At 59.6% G+C, this 19,742-nt stretch overlaps 1 protein-coding gene across 2 annotated transcripts in view; it reads left to right on the forward strand.

Moving 5' to 3' along the window:
• Positions 1-19,742, forward strand: part of C7H16orf74 (chromosome 7 C16orf74 homolog) — a 29,895-nt gene that overhangs the window by 6,036 nt on the left and 4,117 nt on the right. The window contains exon 2 of one of the 2 annotated variants that reach the window (XM_044255613.1): positions 2,309-2,354. In XM_044255613.1, coding sequence (XP_044111548.1) covers positions 2,327-2,354 — 28 coding nt within the window. In that variant the 5' untranslated portion in view covers positions 2,309-2,326. Of the gene's footprint in view, positions 1-1,700; positions 2,355-19,742 lie in introns of those variants that run through there. The other variant, XM_044255612.1, reaches the window with a different exon arrangement.

The following is a 19,742-nucleotide window of genomic DNA, read 5'->3' on the forward strand; positions in this document are numbered from 1 at the left end:
TGGGGAGGGTCCCAGCCTCTAGGGGCTGTTGTGAGCATTGACTGACCAGGAATCTCCGTCCCGGGCTGTGACGGGCACACAGTGAATGCTCAAGAGGTAACACCGTTAGTCCTACCGGACTGGCCTTGGGCTTTCTTTTCCTCCAGCCTGGCCCTTCCTCTCCCCCTGAAGACACCCCCTCCTTGGTATCAAATCCCGCCCATGATTAGAATCCCTTGGGGAGCTTTTAAAAAATCCCAGCGCTAGGCCCACACCCTAGGCCCATTAGCCTAGATAGAGTCTCTGGGGTGGGACCCAGGCGTCTGTATCTTTTTAAGGGCCCAGGCGAATTCACAGGGTCATGGGAGACAGTGCTCAGGGTCGCTGCAGTGGTTATGGACGTCCCCTGGGTCTTGTTTTGAGATGAAGGTGCCGAGCCTGCAGGTGGGGCGGGGCCTGCGACCCTGGCGTCTCTCACAAGCTCCTGGTGGGCCCACGCTCCGGTCCCAGGACCTCACCGCAAGGAGTATGCCCCTGGAGAAAGGCCCAGCTGGAAACCACTGCCGGTCTTCCCTCTGTGGCTGGTGTAAATAATAGCATCGGACACTTCTCGGACGGGAGCTCTGCGCCCTCCTGATGGTTCCGTCGTCCTGCTGCTGAGTGAGACTTCCAAGACCATCATCCCCATTTTATTTTTTTTTTTTAAGATTTTTTAAAAATTTATTCATCTGACACAGAGAACACAAGCAGGGAGAGTGGCAGAAGGAGAGGGAGAAGCAGGCTCCCCGCTGAGCAGGGAGCCCAATGTGGGGCTCCAGCCCAGGACCCTAGGATCATGACCTAAGCCAAAGGCAGAAGCTTAATCATCTGAGCCACCCAGATCCCCTAGCATCATCCCCATTTTAAAGATGAGGCAAATGAAGCCTGGGTTGGTTGAACAGCCCATCCGTGGTTACCCGGCTAAGCCAGGCTCTGGGCCAGCCAGGAGGGCACAGCTCCACGGCCTGCAGGCAAGTCGAGACACCGCACCACCGTCTGCCCCTCTCCTGCTCTGTCTCTCCCCCCCCCACACTCATTTGTGCTCTCTGCCTTGTCCCCAGTCCCCCAGCCCATCTCCTAAGAAATGCATCCGGGCCCCTGCCTTCCTACCTGTCCCACAGACCCAGCCTGGATAAAACTGAAGCCCTCACCCTGGGTTTCTCCAGGCCAGCCCCTCCTGGTCCCTCCAGCTCCCCAGCCTGCGTGCCTCCCAGACTCCTGCTTCTCCACACCCTCACTCTCCCCCCACCGCCCACACCGCTCCCCCACCCCACACACCCCATCTTCCATCTTAAGGCCCAGAACGCGCTTCTCCAACCTCAACAGACACACGACTCCCCGGGGGCCTTGTTAGAATACCGACTGTGGCTCAAGGCTTCTGGGTGTGCCTGAGATGCGGCATTGCTAACAAGCTCCCGGGGGGGCCCGAGGCTGCTGGTCCAGCAGCACCGCCCGTGTAGCGAGTTCCTGGGGGAACCCCAGCATTTCCTGGCCACAGACGCCGGCCTCTGGGCAGGACAAGGAGAGCACAACGTGCGGCCTCGCTCACACACCCCTGGTGGAGATCCAAGGGGCTTCCCTCGTGGCCACCCTCCTCGCCTCTCTCCCAGGCAGCCTGGCATGGAGGTAGCTCCCTCCTCTTCCCCAGAAGGGTGTGCAGAGCCTCACAGGCCCCAGACCGGGGTTGGGACAGCCCCGGGGTTGGAACCCCCACTCCCTGAGCCTTGATTTCGCGTCTGTGAGTGAGGAGCACATCCCGGGGCTGGAGCACACAGGTGCCGAACCCTGTCAGCCGCGTCCTGTTTTATCCATCGCTCAGAATGCTCAGGGTGAATCCCGTTGCTGGCCGACTGTGGGGACAGTTTTAACTCCATGGACTGAGGCCTTAGTGCCCTTAATCGGTTAGATGTCCAAGTGCATTTTAAATGAGGGGCGGCGCCCTGACAGCAGGTGAGCTCACCACGTCCTCCTGCTCCTGCTTCTGAAGCCAGCCAGCCCTGTGGCCCCAAAAGAAAAGGCCAGGTCAGCCCCGACCACGCCCTCACCTCGACCGCACCCCACCCTCCAGAGCTCCCGTCTATGCAGTTCTGAGGCGCCGGAAAGTTTTTTCCACCAGCACAGACTCATCTTTGAGCAAACTCAGCGCAGATGTAGTCAGCACGCACCCTGACCTCACCAGGCACTGGCGGCTTCTCTCCCCGCTATTTCCTGTTGTGTACCAGCGGGGCGGGGGCAGGGCGGGGGCCAGCTGCACATGGCCAAGACCAACAAGCCCCCTCTCTCTCCACAGGCCCACAGAGGCGCCGCCATGGGGCTCAAGCTGTCCTGCCTGAAAGGTAAGGGGGAGAGCATCCCCACAGCATCTCTGGGCCTGGGAGAGGGGTGTGGGGGGGCGTGAGGCTGGAGAGAGTAGGAGGATCCACCCTGGAGAGGGAGGGGGACCACTGCTTAAGGCAGCATCTGTATACAGCAGGTGCCTTATAAAGGCTTGCTCTGACTCTGAGCGCCCCTGCAGGCCTTCCCTGTCACTGACAGAGAAAGTCGCAGTGCCCCTGGGCCTTGGCTTGTCCCTCAGGGGGATTAATCCCAACCCTGGAGAGTAAGGGAGGAAGAGCCCCGAACCTGCAGGCCTGTTACCACTGACATAGAAGGTCCGGCCTGCTGGGGGCTGGGGAAGGCCAACAGGGAGAAGGTCTAGAAGGACACCAGGTCACTGTGGAATGTGGTAGGTGTTGGCAGAGGGACCTCAGACACCTGTCCTGTGTCCTAGACCCTCCTGGCCCGTGTCTAGATGACCCAGGGGCACTGCAGACCAACATGGCCCCTACAGAGACCTCTCCCCTTGATGCCCGTTATTCAGGGACAGATGCTCCCTAGCTGGAAATCCGGGAGTCGTTCTGGTGGCCCCTCACCCATGTGACTCACCTCGGCAGCGCTGACTCACCTCCTGGATGTTTCGGAGGTGCCCTGGCCCTAGCCCTTTGCTGCAGGAGGTCAGGGGCGTGGGAAGGTGCAGGCCAGAGTGAAGGACCACGTTGTGTCCCGCTGCCGGGATGGGTGAGCTCAGCAGAGGCCTGGTGGGCCCAGCTTACGGATTATGCCCCGCCCCCTTGGCCAGGGGGCGACGCATCTTGACGGACAGTTCCTCCAAGACAACGCATGTGTGCAGGGCAGCGGCTCCCCTGGAGAAAATCAGGGTGTCGAGGGCAAGGTGGGGATGGGATGCTGGAGAGCCTGAGGCAGCCCACGCCCCTCCAGGGCCTGGCCCCTCTGAGGCCGCAGGCTGAGCCCCTGAGGCAGTGGGGGGCATTTGCTGGGCCAGCGCCTGTGGGGGTGGAGGGCCCACAGTTGCCTCTGGATGGAGCCCCTGGTGCCCCAGGACCCTCAACCCTTGGACTTCGTGGCCGGGTCTCCCCGGCGCTGGGCACAGAGTAGGCATTCAGTACAAGCTTCTGTTTTGGTTTTTAATCGTGGTGAGATACGTGTCAGTAAAATTTGCTGTCTTTACCATTTTTAAGTGTACAGCCCCCAGACATTACGTACGTTTACGGTATCGCCCAGAGGTCCCCAGCGACCACCTCCAGACCTTCTCCACTGTCCCCGTCCCACACCAACGCTCCACCTGCCCCCCCGCCCCCCGCCAGCCCCGCCTCCCTCGTCCTACCTAACGTCTCTGCGAATTTGCCTACTCCAAGGGGCTCCCACGCGTGCAATGATACAGTAACTGCCCTCTCGTGACGGGCTGATTCCCTCAGCATAACGTCCTCGGGGTCCGTCCCTGCTGTAGCAGGTGTCAGAACAGCCTTCCTCTCCAAGGCTGACTTCTGTTCCCCACGAGTATGGACCACCTGTGGTTGATCATTCATTCCCCGTGGACACGGGGCTGCCTCCACTTGTGGCTGCGGGGACGGGACGTCTTTGATGATCAGCCAAGGCCCTGGAGGAGCAAAGGGCTGGAATGTCGCTGGGGCAGCGAGGTTTGCTCGCACGTGTGCACCACAGCTCGTCAGGGCCTGTCCCCGGCCCGGGGCTGCCAACCCTCTGCCCACGCCAGCCTCACCCAGCCCTGGCCTCCGGAGGCGGCAGATCTCTGGGGTGTGACAGGCAGGGGGGGTAGTGGGGGAGCGCAGGGAACCGAGCCCTGGAACTTCTCTCTGCTTCACCAAAACGACCCAGGCCCATCAGCCCAGAGGCCCCAGACCTTCCTCCTCCTCCCGGAAGGGACAGACCAGCTACAAAGGGCACAGTGCCCCACGGCCCGTTCCCTTCACACTGCTGTCCACATTACATGCTCGGCCCTCACGCCTGCAGGCGTGGTGTTCCCCCGCGGTGGGACTGCGACGTGTCCGGGTGTCCCTGGTCTGTGTCTTTCCATGCTCTCTAAGGCCTGTGTCCCAGCCCACCATGAGTGGGCCTCTGGGTGGTTTCCAGCTTGTTGCTTTTGTAAATTGTGCCGTTTTGAACATCTTTGATTTCTGATTTGTTAAATTAGTATTTCTTTGGGATAAATCCCAGAAATCGGAAGGACCCAGTCAAGTCGTTAGAATATATGGTGAGTTCTTCCTGAGGGCCCAGCCGGGACAGGACCCTGTTCTGCGCCTATTCTGTGTGGATCCGCTCCCCTGTCTCCGCGACACCCAAGTGAGTCCCCCCAAGATCCCCAGTTTCTAGATGAGGACACTGAGGCACAGAGAGGCAGTGCCATTGGCCTGAGGCCACACAGCCGGGACCCAGTGCGATCTGAACCGCGGGGGGGCTCATTCCAGAGGCCTTGCTCCAACCACCGTTGGTTTGGCCTCTGCAGAAGGTAACATTTTAAGTTGACATTTGAAACAGTCGCTGTAGCCAGGAACGTTATCAACACGTTCTCATTCAGCTTCACAGTCTGTGAGATGGTGTCGCAGTTTCCTGGAGCTGCTGTCACGTATTACCCCAAACTGAGGGGCTTCGAGCAACAGAAATGCATTCCCCCATGGCCGGAGGTTATGCGTTCTAACCACGCTGCCTCTCAAGGCTCTGAGCGAGGGTCCTCCCTGTCTCTCCCCACTCCTGGGGACTCGGGCGCTCCCGGGCATGTGGCCACGTCCTCCTGGGTCTGGCTCCGTCCTCACACGGCCTCCTTCCCTGTGTCTCTCTGTGTCCTTTCTCTTAAGAAGACACCAGTCTCGGACTTACAGCCAGCCAGGCTTTTTTTTCCTCTCTCTTTTTTTTTTCAAGATTTTATTTATTTCTTTGACAGACAGAGATCACAAGTAGGCAGAGAGGCAGGCAGAGAGAGAGGAGGAAGCAGGCTCCCTGTCAAGCAGAGAGCCCGATGTGGGACTCGATCCCAGGACCCTGAGATCATGACCCGAGCCGAAGGCAGAGGCTTAACCCACTGAGCCACCCAGGCGCCCTCATCCCCAGATTCTTAGCGAATCACATCTGCAAAGACCTTATTTCCAAATAAGGCCACATTCTAAGGGTCTGTGTGGGTGTGGATTTGGGGGGACACTCGTCAGCCCACCTCGAATCCTTTCACCCCTGAGCCCCACACAGGCAGGGCAGGAAGGTGCTTCTCTGGCCTGACAGCAAAGACAGCCTGAGGTGGGGACACATGAGAGTGTGGCACGGAACAGAGGAACACACTTGTGCCAAAATCTTTGTTTCTGGTCCCAAAGGGGAGCGGGCACAGCAGAGCACTGGGAGTGGGTCCTGCTGCCCAAGGGCCTGGCCGTGGCAGCTGTGACATGTGGGAGCGCTCTGCTGTCCAAAGAGCGCCTCTCCCGTGCCCTCTGGTGGAAGGGCCGGTGTGGGCCGGGCGTGGCTGGGAGCGAGGCGCTGCTCCCTTGATGTGCCTCGTTACAGCTGGACAGCGTAGGTGACTTCACAGTGGGGAGACCGAGGCACAGGGCCGCTCTCCCCAGCCCTGCGTCCCCTGGCCGGCCAGGAGGGGCTTGGCTCAGCGGGCAGGAGAGGGGCGAGTGGTTTCCCAGTTTGTGCTCAGGAGCAGGCTCTCTCTAGGCCAGCAGCAGGCGGCACTGCCCCAGGGAGCAGCAGGGTCAGGCCCCCAGACCTGCGGCCTCCACTTCCCCTGGGAACTGGTCAGATGCGTGGGCCCCTCCCAGACCTACTGAGTCAGAAGCTCTGGGGGTTTTTAACAAACCCTCAGGGGGATTCCAGTGCCTGCTCAAGTCTGAGAACACCGGTGCCGGGGCTCCCGGGTCGGAAGGATCTGAGTTCAGATCCCAGGTGTGTCCTGTCAATCTACAACGTCGTACAAATCAGTTCACGTATCAAAGCCTCAACTTCCCCATCTGCAAAATGGAGTGACGAGTGGGGACATCTCCCGGGCCAGGCTTCGAGAGTTATCTGAGACTGACGCAGTATATGGACGGGGTTTCCTGTCTGCCCGGCCCTTTGTGCCTTCCCATTCTGGTGGCAGCCGCAGGTGCAGGGGGACTCAATCTGGAGGTGTGGGCTTTCCCGTGGGGCTACCTCGGGGGCCCGTGTGGTCTCTGGGGTTCCCCTGAGGGCACCAGCGCCAGCCCCGGCCAACGACAGCATCGCTGTGGAGACAGGCTCCTGGGCCAGCTGGTCCCAGCGGACCGTCCTTCTGGGGTGCCCGGGACCAGGTGGGAGGGCACCAGCAGATGGAGACCGGCTCATGTGTCCTAAGGACTATTTGTTAGGACAGTTTTAGATTTTACAGAAAGTAGTTTCAGGTTCACAGTTTCCCCTCTAGTTAAAGCTTGCCTCGGCTGGGTCCCTTCCTCGAGGGCCCTGAACGCGCCCAGATAAGTCATTGCCAGCCGCGCTCCCGCTTGGTTCAGCTTTCCTGCTCTCCCTGCCAGCCCCTTTGCTGTCCCAGGTCCCCACCTTACAGCTCCTCGTCACGTCTCCTCAGGCTCCTCGGACCGTGTCAGTTTCTGAGACGCTCCTGTCTGCGACCTTGACTGTCTGGAGGAGCACTGGCCGTCTGTTTGGGAGGACAGCCCGCTGTGGGGATCTGCCCGATGCCGGTGGGGTCTTCGGTCTCTTGCGCCGAGCATGGGACGATGGTGACGGTGGGGCCCGGGACGTGGGCCCGCCCTCCCCGGCACCCCTGACCGCTCAGGCATTTCTCCCCCTTCCCTCGCAGGGGGCTCAGAGCCCTCTCCTTCCATCCGGCCGGTACCCAGGCGTGGGGCGGTTGGGGGCAGGCCGTCGCAGTGCCCGTTTCTCAGCTGGTGTCAGGGAGCCTGAGGCTAGCCACGGGTCACAGCGAAGATGACAGTCACGAGGCGACACTCGTCGAGGGCAGAGTCCGGGTGTGAGCCGTGCGGCGCCGCGGGCACAGCTGGTCGAGACACTGCTCGTTGCACAAATATCGATTGTATCCCACTGTGCGCGGATCCAGGACCGGCTACGGGGCTTCAGACGGGAGCAAGGCCGCCGTGCGTCTTGACCGCGGGGAGCTGGGAGAGGGAGGGAGAACTCAGAACAGCCACCCGAGTGCCAGTTGCCGCGTGACGGAAACCCGTGGCCGCGTCTCTGGGCAGGGGTGGCGCCAGGGAAGCCACCCGGCCTGGGGGAGCTGGTCTGGGAGACGGTAGGAAGAGAACAGTAGGTGGTCAGGGAGAAAAGCAGCCTGATTGGGGGGCAGGCAATTTAGGGGTTACTCCAGCAGGGGCTGGGGGCTCCGTGGAAAGGGAGGGATCAAGGCACCCATTGGGCTAATACGCTTTGAGCCATTTTCGGATTGCATCGGGGCTTCGTGCGTTTGAAAGGACAGTGACATGGCGGGGCCCCGCATTGAGGTAGAATGTGGCCAAGGTCAACGTCTTAGTGTACTGAGCTTCCGTGTCCCCATCTGGACTGTGAGCGGCAGCTTCCTGCCTGTGGGGGTCGTCGCTGTCTGCCCTGCAGCCCCTCCCCGCGGGGTACAGAGCCCGGACCCGCGTCGTGTTCCCAGCTGACCGGCGGGCGGCCCGCTGTTGGGCATCTGCCCCAGGCCCCAGGGAAGGGCCGCGGACGGCTCAGAGCCCTGTCCCCACGCAGGAGAGGCAGAAACGAGGGTGTGGACATGAGACCCAGACCGGCGGATGGTGTGGCGACAGCAGGAAAGGGAATTGAAGTGGCGTCCCAGTGGGCACGAGACAGGCACGGGCCTCCTGCAGCCCTAGTATCTAGTATCAGAGCCGGCCGCACGGAGGCAGGGAACAGGGCTCCAGGCCGAGGCAGCAGCGGACGCCAAGGCCCTGAGACGGGAACACGTTTGTTGAGCAGAGGAGCAGTGAGGACGAGAGCGTGACAGGGACGAGGGCCGTGGGGCCAGGCCGGGGCCGCCGAGGTCCCTGGGGCGGGCAGGGCTGTGGCTGCTGAGGTGTGCTCCCGAGACTTTCTTGTGTTAGTGGTAGGGAGCGCGGAATCAGGGCAGACCAGGGGTCTAAGCCTCCCCCAGGGGAGGCTTTCAAGACCCGTGCAGCCCTGGCCCGCTCCCCAGAGGGCTGGGATTCAGTTACTGTGGCCGGGGGTCCGGGGTCCGGGTGCGTTTCTGAGGCTTCCCGGCGGATTGTCCCGCCCATCCCAGGGTGCAAACCACTCTTGGAGGCCGGCATCCTTGCTTTTCACACGGAACCTGGGCTGGGGGCTGACTGCCCCGGTGACAAGGTTAGCTTGGCTGGAAACCCAGGAGGCAAGAGCTCCGAGGACAGGGAGACCCCCACCTGCTCCAAGGAGGGGTGGATAATCGAGACTATCTTAAATGCCGAAGCAGATGGTACTTAACGTGGCCCCGCCCTGTCTCCCTGGGAGAACCAGCATGGCTCATGGCCCAGATTTAGCCCCGTGTCCTGCTTAGACCCGCACCTTCTGTCCTGAGGAAGGAGGGAAGGACAGCCAAGAGGGTCACGGTCAGGTTGACTGGCCTGGGGCGTGCCTGAGGACCTGTACCCAGGGTAGGCTTGGGCTTCCATGCATGGGCGCTCTGGAGCAGAGATGGCCCTGGACAGTTGTTCCAGATCAAGGGGCACAGGCCTTTAACCTGCCCGTCTCCGGGACATGCTGGAAGTGTGCCAGGAGGGGCATGACCTTGGGCAGGGCCGAGATGAGGAGAGTGAGGGTGTGCCCGGCCCTGAGGAGGGGCCCCTCAAATTGTGTACCCTACGCTCCTTGAGGGCCCCACTCAGACCCTCCCAGGTTGGGGGCAGAGAGGTCCTGGGGGGCCATCGGCAGGCAGTGCTCAGGCCCACTGGGGACTAGCCTGGGGCATAATGCACAATGTCCACTCGGGCCACAGGTTCCAGTGGGGGAGTGTGGGGCCAGGGGCTGTGGGCCAAAAAGGCACAGGCTCCGAGGACGCCTGTCCTTTGAGTCCTAGCCTCCCCCCCACCAGCCAGCCTCAGCTCCTGGCAGCCCACCCTGGCATCCTAGGCACGCGCTTCCCATGTGTCGGTCAGAAGGTGGGACCATGCTGGGGAGACCATGAAGGCATGAGAAAGGACAGGCAGCTCTGTCCCAACAGCTAGGGAGCCGTGTCCCACGCACACGGCTCCGCGAAAGGGACGGGGGGGCCGAACGGCAGGTCTAGCACTGCCACGTGTGTTGGAGAAAGGAAACAAATACGCCGAGGAGGGTGTTTGTACGTGGAGACAGAGAGTGTTCTGGAAGGAGACACAGAACAGTAGCCAGGCCTGCCTCCCAGAGGAGAAGCCATGAAAAACAAGGTGGCTGGGGGTCAGCGAAGAGCAGGGCCCAACAGGCTGGAGTCTTCAGCAGCCAAGGTGGGCCAAGTGTCCCCACCCTCTGGGACTCTGGAGACTTCCCCGGGCCCCGTGACCACACACTGGGCCCCTCTCCTGAGAAGCAGGATTCCCAACCCTGCCCTTGCCTCTCTCTGCCTCTTCACTCTCTTACTCCTTCACCTTGATCAGACCTCTCCTGCAGCAGCACAGCCCACCTTCCTCCTTCCTCCCTCCGTAGCCTGTCTGTCTGTGTCGGCCCCCTTTCAGGAAATGTTTTATTGCTCCTTCTCGTCACTTTATTTTCTGAATATATAAAATATATATTCAGAAATATGTTTATTATATATTCAGTGGTACAGAGCGTAAATTCCGTGGTACCATGTAAATTCCATAGTACAGGATATAAAATGTAGAAAAGAATACGTAGTGAAGACTCAGTCTGCCCCTGCTGCTCTCCTAGCCACCTGATGGGAGGCAGCCCTAGTTAACTGCTTCTTTGGGTCTCCTTCCAGAATGTTCTACATCTGCATGCCCAGACATGATCCTGGGCGTATCCCTTTCCTATATGCAACGTGCATGGTGGCATCAGACCTGCCGTTCTGCCCCTTGCTCCTTCCCCGGGCAGGTGTCTGCAGGCGTGGGAACAGGCTCCCTTGCGGACCTGCTGTTTGCTCTTTTGCACAGTGGCAAATAGTCCCTCATGCGGCCCGGTGTCCTGGTGTCACCTTTCCCCAGCCCATCATTCACCTGCCAGGGAGCCTGGCCGTGGGACATTCCCCGGAGTAGCTCTGCTGGGTCAGAACACGGGCACCCTTGTCTTCCTGAGAGTTTTACCACGTGACCTTAGGAGTCGCGCCCGAAGCCTCTGCATTCCCACGTGGGGAGTGACTAAGCTAACAGTGGTAACAGCCTTTTTTTTTTTTTTTTTGTCTTCATTCTTGCTGATCTCACGGGTGAAAGGTGCTATCTCGGAGAAGTTTGTTTCGTTTCCGCAGGAGAGGTTTGCGTTCTTATTGACGTGCGGTGCACGGGCAGAGCAGGGTCACAGGCTGTCGGGGAGCCGCTCCCTATGTCCTTGCACACACCTGCCAGTGTCCTCGCGGAGAAACAGACCCCCACCCCCACCAGCACTGGTGGCTTTCTCCTGCCTCTGTCCTTTCCCTGCCCCTGACCTCTGGGTGTGTCACCTGTTTTGTTGAGCAGGTGTCCAAGCCCTCCGACCCTCCTCTGAAGTCACTGGGGAGACCCAGGGTGGAGGCAGGAACTTGTCCCGAGCCTCCGTTTCTGCACAGTGAAGGCTGGGACGCCCTGGGACAGAGCTGGGTGCACTTCCTGTCTGTCACCCTCGCACGTCATTTGTCACCAGATTTTTATAGCCGGCATGGTGCTGCCTCTGGGGCAACAGGGCGTGTGACCAGGGAGCTGGCCCGGGAGCCCACTGAAGGAGGCAGCCAGGCCTCCCTGGAGGATTCCCTGGGGGAAACCACAGCCTCAGCTGTCCTTGGTGGCTCTTGCATCCCCAATGCCAAATGCCACTTGGCCCGGAGCTTTTGCTCTGCTCTGCTGTGTGGCCGCCCATCCGTGGGCCCTGTCCTGCGTCAGCTTCCTGCAACTGCGCACATCCTGGTCCTCGGGGCTCACAGCATTGCTCAGGATGGCCCTGCCCACCTGCTGCCTCTGGCACCAGCTGGAAACTCCTTCCCGGGGCCCCTGGTGGCAGTGGTAACAGTCCCAGGCCCACTGAGTGCTGCTCTGGGCCAGGCTTCCCCAGACACCTTCCACTTAACCTCACACACCCTGAGCAGGGCCCTGCGGGTTACAGGTCACTCTCCAGGGTGAAAGTTCTTGATCCTAATAAGGGCGGAAAGGCGGATAGCTTCTCAGTCACCCCGTCTGTGAGTTTGCAAACAGAGGCTCAGAGAGGGTAAGAGAGTTGCTCAGCCCACACAGCTGGCGGAAGGCAGAGTAGGGCCACTAGGGCCCTGTGACTCTTGGCCGTCCTCAGCCGGGTCTGGTGACTCCTTCCCTGCCACAAGGGACAAAGGAAACCAGCAGCTCTCGGGGGCCTGCTCAGAAAGGCCGAGGTATCAGGGTGATTAGTAACAGCTATGACCGTGGTTCTCGACTTCTTAGCGGGGGGAAAGGGTGTTTTGCTCCCCACCCCCACCCCATTACCTAGAGTTGTCAGATTTCGGGGGGGGAAAAAACAAAAAAACTGGACGCCTAGTTACATTTGAACTTAAAGTAAACAAGGAGTAACTGGGTAGTGTAAGTATGGCCCAAATGTTGCACGGAACTTCTACTAAAAAATTACTTGTTTTTTTTTTTTTTTTTTGGTTGGTTTTTTGGTTTTGGTTTTTTTTTTTTTGGTTTTTTTTGGTTTTTTAATTTGTATTTCATCTGGTAACTCCACCCCCCAGGAGCCTCTAGCCGCCCCTGGAGACATTCTTCGGTGTCACCGCCAGAGGGCGCTACAGCCTCTAGTGGTCAGGGACCAGGCGTGGGGACCTCAGAGCTGCACTCAGCAGCATCTCCCACAGGCCGGGCGCTGCTGTGCCTACTTTCTGTGACCTGGGGCCTCCCTGCACGCTCAGCCCCCTGGCCGAGTCCCACAAAGCCTCCCAGAGAGGCTGGGGTCCGGAGCCAGGGCCAGGATCCCACCAGGGTCCTCCCTGGTGCTCGGCAGCACGGCTGGGCAGGTGGGCAGGTGGGCTGCAGGGGGCACAGAAGGGGGGGGCTTCACCCCAACTTTTTTCTTTTTAAGATTTTATTTATTTATTTGACAGAAATCACAGGTTGGCAGAGAGGCAGAGAGAGAGAGGAAGCAGGCCCCCCGCTGAGCAGAGAGCCCAGTGTGGGGCTCAATCCCAGGACCCTGGGATCATGACCTGAGGCTTAACCCACTGAGCCACCCAGGCGCCCCAGCCTTCGCCCCTCCCTGCCGCACCCCTCCCTCTCTCCGGCTCCTCCTCCCGGGCTCTTGCTCCAGCAGCTCATCCCTGATGCAAGCTGGGGCTTTTTCCTTAATTAAAAAGAGATTTAAAATATCCACTGCTGGCTCCACTGGGCCCAGGCTGCCTCCAAAAGGTAAAACCGTCCTCACCGCCCTGGCCTGGTCCATAATAATGCAAGGCTTTCTGCTTAATTGGAATGAAAAAAAAAAAAAAAGATTAAGTGCATCTGAAACCCTTGGAGGCAGTTGTCGGCGTGTTTTTTGAAAGACCTACACTGAATCCGACATCCGGTCATCTCGAGGAGTTAGTGCTGGCCCCAGCGCACCCTGTTCCCACCCCAGGGCCTTTGTGCCTGCTGCAGCTGACCCAAGTGCCCTGGCCTTCCCTCCGTGTCTCCTGCCGCCCTCCCAACTGGCCCCGCTGGGAGCCCTTTTCGGACTCCCACCTCCTGACCCTATCCTGCTGCTCCTTCCCATCATCTGCTTCTTACTGCTGACCCAGGCTCTGGAAAGTGTTTGCTGGCTGTCCCTGGGAGGGCAGGCTCCATGTCCGTTCCCACGTGACCCTGGGCACGGCCTGACTCCTCTGCGCCTCAGTGTGCCTCTCTGGAAGATGGGCTTCTTGTGCTGTCTGCCTCACTGGGAGGACCACCTGGTGACTCCCCTCGATGAGCCTTACACACTCCCAACAGCGGGTTGAAACACCAGGGCCCTCTCTCTTTTTTTCCAGCCGATGCTGAGATCTTTGGGGCCTCGCTTCCACACTGGGGGCCCTGGAGGGTGGAGGAAGGCACGGTTTGGGGGGGAGGAGCGGAGAAACATGCTGAGACTTTCCTCCTCTGGGGCGTCCCCAGAACCCGCAGCGTCCCCAGAACCTGCAGCGACGCCGGGCACATAGTGGGCACTTGCTCACCCCCTGCTGACTGAGCACCTCTCCAGGCCCGGCTCTGTACCGCAAGGGAAGGGGGAGTCGGGTGAGAAGGCCGGGGCCAAGCAAGGCGGGGTCCCAGCCCACTGGCAGTGATGAAAGTCAGGGTCCAGAGTCCCCGGAGCCTGGGGCTGGTCTGATCCAACTAGGAAAATGGGTCTCCGAGGGTTAAGTTGGAACCAGGAACATTTTGGGGGAGCTACCCTCCCCCCAGCTGTCCCACAGCAAGGGTGGGACCAGGTTCCTGACCTGTGCTCAGGGGGCTGGGAGTAAGAGCCGCTGGGCAGCACCCAGTAGGTGCTCAATATTGGCTCAATCTGAGTAGGTGCTAAGGCCAGAATCTTGCGCTATTAATAACCACATCCGCTTTCAGAGCACGCTCCGCAGGGCCAGCACACGCCCATAGGACTTGCACCCCCCAACCCCCCCCACACCCCCACACCCCCAACCCCCAGCTAGGGTGTGGGCTTCAGCGCGTCTTAGTCCCTCACAGAGGCCCTGGAGGTGGGGACAATGACTTACCTTTGTTTGGCCGGGGAGGAAACAAGGTCCAAAGGGGGTTCCCTGCCGTCTGTGTTGAAGCCTTGGTGTATGTTCTGGCGGCCACCACACCGTGAGCCCAACAGAGCCACTGTGTGTGTGTGACGGCGCCTTTGGGGAGATGGACACAATCCTGGGGACATGGTCCCAGGCCGTCTCCAAGCCGGGCACCAGTCAGCATGCCATTCTCAAAAAAAGCACCAGGGGGCGCCCTTGAGCCACGCAGCCTGCCCAGGGCCACAGGTGTCGGTGGTGGTCCTGGAGCGGCCTGGGGGCAGCTGGGAGCCGCAAGGGGGAACCGAGGCATCCTGGGCATAGGCCTGGCTCTGGGCTTCTGAAGGATGAGAAGTGGTGGCGGATGCCAGGAGGGGCAGGGCGAGAGCTCAGGCCTGGCGCCACCGGGCCCCGCCCTCCCAGCACCTTCTTTCTCTGAGCCTCGGTTTTCTCGAGGGTCCTGGGCCCCGGACCCACCCCACGGGGTGGTGTGAGGAAGCGGCACGGTCCCCACCCCGGGCTCCCCCAGGTCCGGCCAGCAGCTCACCCTTGGCCGTGTCTCCCATGCTCGGCAGCCACATGCCCCACGCCTGGTACTTCCTGCCTGCAAAACTGGTGTAACCCCTTTTGCAGCCAGAAGACAGGCTCAGAGTCGTGCCCTGTGTTCCCACAGTCACCCTAGCTCGCGGGTCCCCTGCCCCTGCTGGTAGAGTCACTTGGGTACTTTTAAAAATCCGTGGCAGCCCCAGGGGGGGCCCGGGTGGCTCAGTCAGTTAGGCATCCGACCCTTAATCTCAGCTCCTGTCTTGAGCTCAGGGTCATGAGTTCAATCCCCAAGTGGGACCTGGAACCCTTAAAAAAAAAAAAAAAAAAAAGTGAAACGAGGCGCTCTGGGGGTGGGTCCTCCCCTGGTCATTTTCATACTTCCCACGTGATTCCCCGTGGGCAGCCAAGCTGGAAAGCCCCTCCCCTCGAGCCGGGAAAGGGGCAGAGCCAGGTCTCTGAGGAAGTCTGTCTGGCCTTGCTGCACAGCATCTCCTCATTTCTTTTTCTTTCTTTTTTTTTTTTTAAAGATTTTTATTTATTTATTTATTTGACAGAGAGAGAGAGATCACAAGTAAGCAGAGAGGCAGGCAGAGGGAGAGGGAGAAGTAGGCTCCCCCCTGAGCAGAGAGCCCGACGCAGCCCGATCCCAGGACCCCGAGATCATGACCTGAGCCGAAGGCAGCGGCTTTAACCCACGGAGCCCTCCAGGCACCCCCAGCATCTCCCATTTCACCCACAGGAGAGGCCGGTCCTGGAGGCCAGGATTTTGGCAGATGGGCCTGCTCTCGACCGGGGACCAAGAGCAGAGCGTGCCCCAGAGCAGGGCCCAGTCAAAGTCAGGTGACCTCCACCTGCTGGAAAGCCTCCCTGTGGCATCCCGAAATGTTTCAGTACTTCTGGGGCACTGGACTCTGCTCCCCATCCCCTGCTTCCTTAGGGCCTGGCCCCCTGGAATCCCAGCCAAGCCCACCCCTTCAGGAAATGGGTTTTTAATGGCGTGAGGCGGGCACATAATTAACAAGTAACAATTCTGGCCTTAGCACAAATGAGCTCCTTGTCTGGGGCAGGGTTGGCATTTGGTTTTAATCCCCAAAGTAGGCTTTATCTCCTGAGAGCTTTTTCCCTCTTGCTAGAGGCTGGGCAGCCCCCACCCTGGAGGGGGGTGGATTTAAGACAGGCTGGAGTCCTGCCCTTCTCCTTTCCTCCCTCCTCCCAACCACCCCCCCCACCTTTCCTCTCTCCTCTCTGCCTTGAGCATCTCTCCAGGGCCCACTGAGTGACCTGATGCTTCATGATTAAGAATGTGGGCTTTGTCGCCAAGCTCCCAGAACCTGTTAAAATGCAAATGTGGGGCCCTGGGAGGAGTGTGGCTCTTCTCCATTAGCATTTTATTTTAGAATTTGGGAATATTCGAAGAGGAAGTGGCCTTGGAGAGGGAGCACGGAGGCTCCCTCCCGTTACAGATAACAATAATCAGAGCCTCCTTTTGTGGCCAGCACTCCATGAGACGCTCTTTATGGATGATTATAGAGAAAGCTAATAGGGATTGAGCACCCTCTAGGCCCCTGGCTCGCTAGGCAAGTGCTTGACGTGAACTCATTCATTTCCTCAAGCCCAGCACCCCTATCTGAGGTAGGGATTGTCACTGACAACAGCAGCCGGGGCTCAGATTTTGTTCTTGTCTTTGGTGTTAAGCAGGCTCAGGCTTTTTGCGTTCTGTTACTGCCTGTTAGGACCTCAGGCATGGCTGTTACAGATCCACACTCCCTGACTTCCGAGGGACCACCTGCGGCCCACAGCCCTTGGGCCCGCTGCTCATTTTTGTCAATAAAGTTTTATTGGGCGGGGGGCCCGGGTGGCTTCGTTGGTTTCAGCATCGCCCTCTTGGTATCAGCTTTGGTCTTGATCTCAGGGTGGTGAGTTCCAGCCCCATGTTGGGTCCCTGGAGTCTACTTTAAAAAAAGAAAGGAAGGAAAAGAAAAGGTTTTATTGGAGCCCGGCCCCTCGTTCATTGGCCTACTGTCAGTGGCAGATGTCCTGTGACAATGGCCGCGTGAAGCAGCAGAAGACTGCAGAGCCCCCAAAATGGAAAATTCTTCCCGCCTGGCCCTTTCTGGGCAGTTCGCTGGCTCCATTGTGTAGCACCGTGGTGAGGAGGAGCGCCAGCGGTCAGGGTCAGACAGACTGTTCAGGGTCTGCCCAGCTGTTCAACTGAGGGCAAGTTCTTCTTCCCTCTGGTCCTCAGTCTCCACATCCGTGAGATGGGTCTGGTTAGACTTCTCAGCTCAGTGGGAGCCGTGAAGACCGACGGAGAAAGCCCCCGTCGCGCGCCTGGCCTGCGGCGAGTCGTCCGTAAGTGCGGCCGTGACGGTGATAACAGGACGGCCGCCTGCAGCTCGTTTCCCTGGGCGCCTCCTGCAGCTCGTTTCCCTGGGCCTCACGTTCTGGCCGGTCCTTCTTTCCATCAGGTTGGCTGCCGCCTCCGTGGGTGCTCCCGAGGGGCTTGGAATCTGGTGGGGGAGACACGGCCTCTTCTTGCAGAACTGGCCAGCCTGGCTGTTTCAGGGTAGCACCACCCCAGGGAGGAAGTAGGATCGGGGTTCAGGACGGGGAGGAGGCTGGGGCGGAGGCTGGGGCGTTGCCCGGGAGAGCCGGGCCAGGCTTGACTTTGGTGTGAGTGAAGGAGGAAGGCGTGCAGGGAGACGGAGGCTGAGTTCCCTGGAAGGGAGCAGGCGCCCGCCAGGCGCTGTGTCGTCCTCTCCCCGGCCCACAGACATGGGTCCGGCCGCCCCGTTTTCTCAGTGAAAACAGGAAGTCAGAGGGAACACCGTTCGGAGAACAGCCTCACTCCTGACAGCAGCTGCAGACTCAGGGCTTCCATGATTCCCTAGAAAGACGCATAGAACTCACTGGAAGTTCTTGTACTCGTGGTGATGATTTATTACAGGGAAGGGACACAGATTCCAATCGGCCAAACCGAGGAAGTGTGTAGGGCAGAGTCCAGCAGAGTTCCGGACAGAGCTCTCGTCCTCTGCGCGGAGTCCCGGATGTGTTACGCTCTTGGTGTAGACGTGCCACACACACACACACACACACACACACACACAGTGTGCCAACCAGGGAAGATCGCCTGAGCCTCAGTGTTCAGAGTTTTTACTGGGGGTTCTGGGCTGAACTGTGCCCCCCCAAATTCATATGTCGAAGCCCTAGCCCCCGGGACCCTAGCATGTGACCTTATTTGGAAATGGGGTTCCTGCAGACGTGACAAGTTAACAAGAGGACATCCTAGGTGAGGTAATAATCCGGCATGGATTATTATGGATTATAATCCATGACCCAATATGCCGGTGTCCCTAGGAAAAGGGGACATTTGGACAGAGACTCACACGCAGGGAGAAGCCGTGTGAAGACAGAGGCGGAAATCGGGAGCTATGTCTGTAAGCCAAAGGACACCAGACTTTGTCCACGAACCACCAAGAGCAGGGGGAGAGGCATGGTGCCCGATCTTGCTCGCGACCTCAGAAGGAGCCAGCTCTGGCGGCCCCATGCTCTCGACGTCTGGCCTCCAGACTGGGGGAGAGTGAGTCCTGTGGTTGGATCCCCACAATCTGTGGTCCTCTGTCACGGCAGCCCAAGGGCACAAACACATTGGGACTTGATTACAAAGGCACGGTTGACTGCCCATGAGGCACGTCTGTCTCCAGTCCCTTTGGGTGTCACTCCGAGTCCGCGTGGCTAGACTGTCCAGTGTGACCAGGGCCCAGACCAGGGACTTGGCGGTGGCCTCCTAGAAGCCAAGCACGAGGCTTCTGACCACGCAGAGGCCCGGGGAGGGGACCTGGCGCCCGCAGCAAGCAGCTGGCCTGAATTAGAGCCAGTGGGCTCACCACTGTGCCTGCTGCTGCTGCTGGAGGCTTTTCCGAGCGCACAGCCCAGGTCACGCTGCAGATGGGCCAAGAAATTGGCCTGATTCCATTGCTTTAGGTCACCTGATGGTCATGCTTTTGTAGCTTCGAACAGGCTGTCTTTGACAGTCCAGGCACGAGGTGCCCATCAGAGGAGCAACCCCTTAGGGGACCAGGGTCACCCCTAGAAGCACCCTGCGATTTTCCCACAGCACCGCGGGTATGGCCTTCCCACTGTGCACCTGCTGTCCCTTCCTCCTCCTGTGGTCGGAGCGAGCTCTGTGGCCTGCATCAGCTTCCAATTCCGTGTGACAAATTACCCTCAAACTCCGTGGCTTGAACATGGATCATCTTGGTGTCTGTGGCTTGGGAATTCAGGAGCAACTGCGCCGGGGGCCTCTGGCTCAGGGTCTCTTGTGGGGCGACATTTAAGCGGTCAGCCAGAGCTGCTGTGTCGTCCGAATGCGTGGCGGGGCTGGAGGACCCCCTGTCCTGGTGGCTCCCTCACAGGGCTGCTGGCAGAAAGCCTCGGTCCCTCATCACACACCCCCATGCCCAGCTGCTTGCTGGCCCCGCAGCATGGTGGCCGGCTTCCCCCAGAGCCAGAGGGCAAGGAGGAAGCATCAGTCTTTTGTGACCTTGTCTTGGAAGTCCCACGCCATGCCTTCCATCACATGCTGTGCGCAGGAATCCGTGCTGAAACCATCTACACGGGAGGGTAGGCAAATCAGACGCCACCTCTAGGAGACAAGCTGGAGAACCACGACCCCTCCCCCAGGGGCCATCGAGGAGCAGCAGGAATGACAGTCATCCCATTCCCCAGCTCCTGCTGGGACAGGGACCCAGATACCTGAGCGAATGTCATCCCAGTCCAGGGCTCTTTGGGGTGAAGAACAAAGAGGTGTGGGGGCTGGAGGCAAGGATTTAACACCCAGCTCAGCAGTGCCCGAAGGTGTTTCTCATTCCCAGTTGACAGCCCACTGCTTGCCCTCTCCCAGGCACTGTGTGGGCCCAAGGGAGACCGATGAGTGAGACACTGGCCGCCCTCTCTAAAGGGAAACAGAACTAAGAACTAATGTTTTGGTACATTGTGATCAGTGCTGGAGGTAGACGGATGAGTGAATCAGGGTGGACGGACAAAGGAGGGAGGGATC

Source organism: Neovison vison, chromosome 7 (genome assembly GCF_020171115.1).
Source record: "Neovison vison isolate M4711 chromosome 7, ASM_NN_V1, whole genome shotgun sequence".
Taxonomy (NCBI): domain Eukaryota; kingdom Metazoa; phylum Chordata; class Mammalia; order Carnivora; family Mustelidae; genus Neogale; species Neogale vison.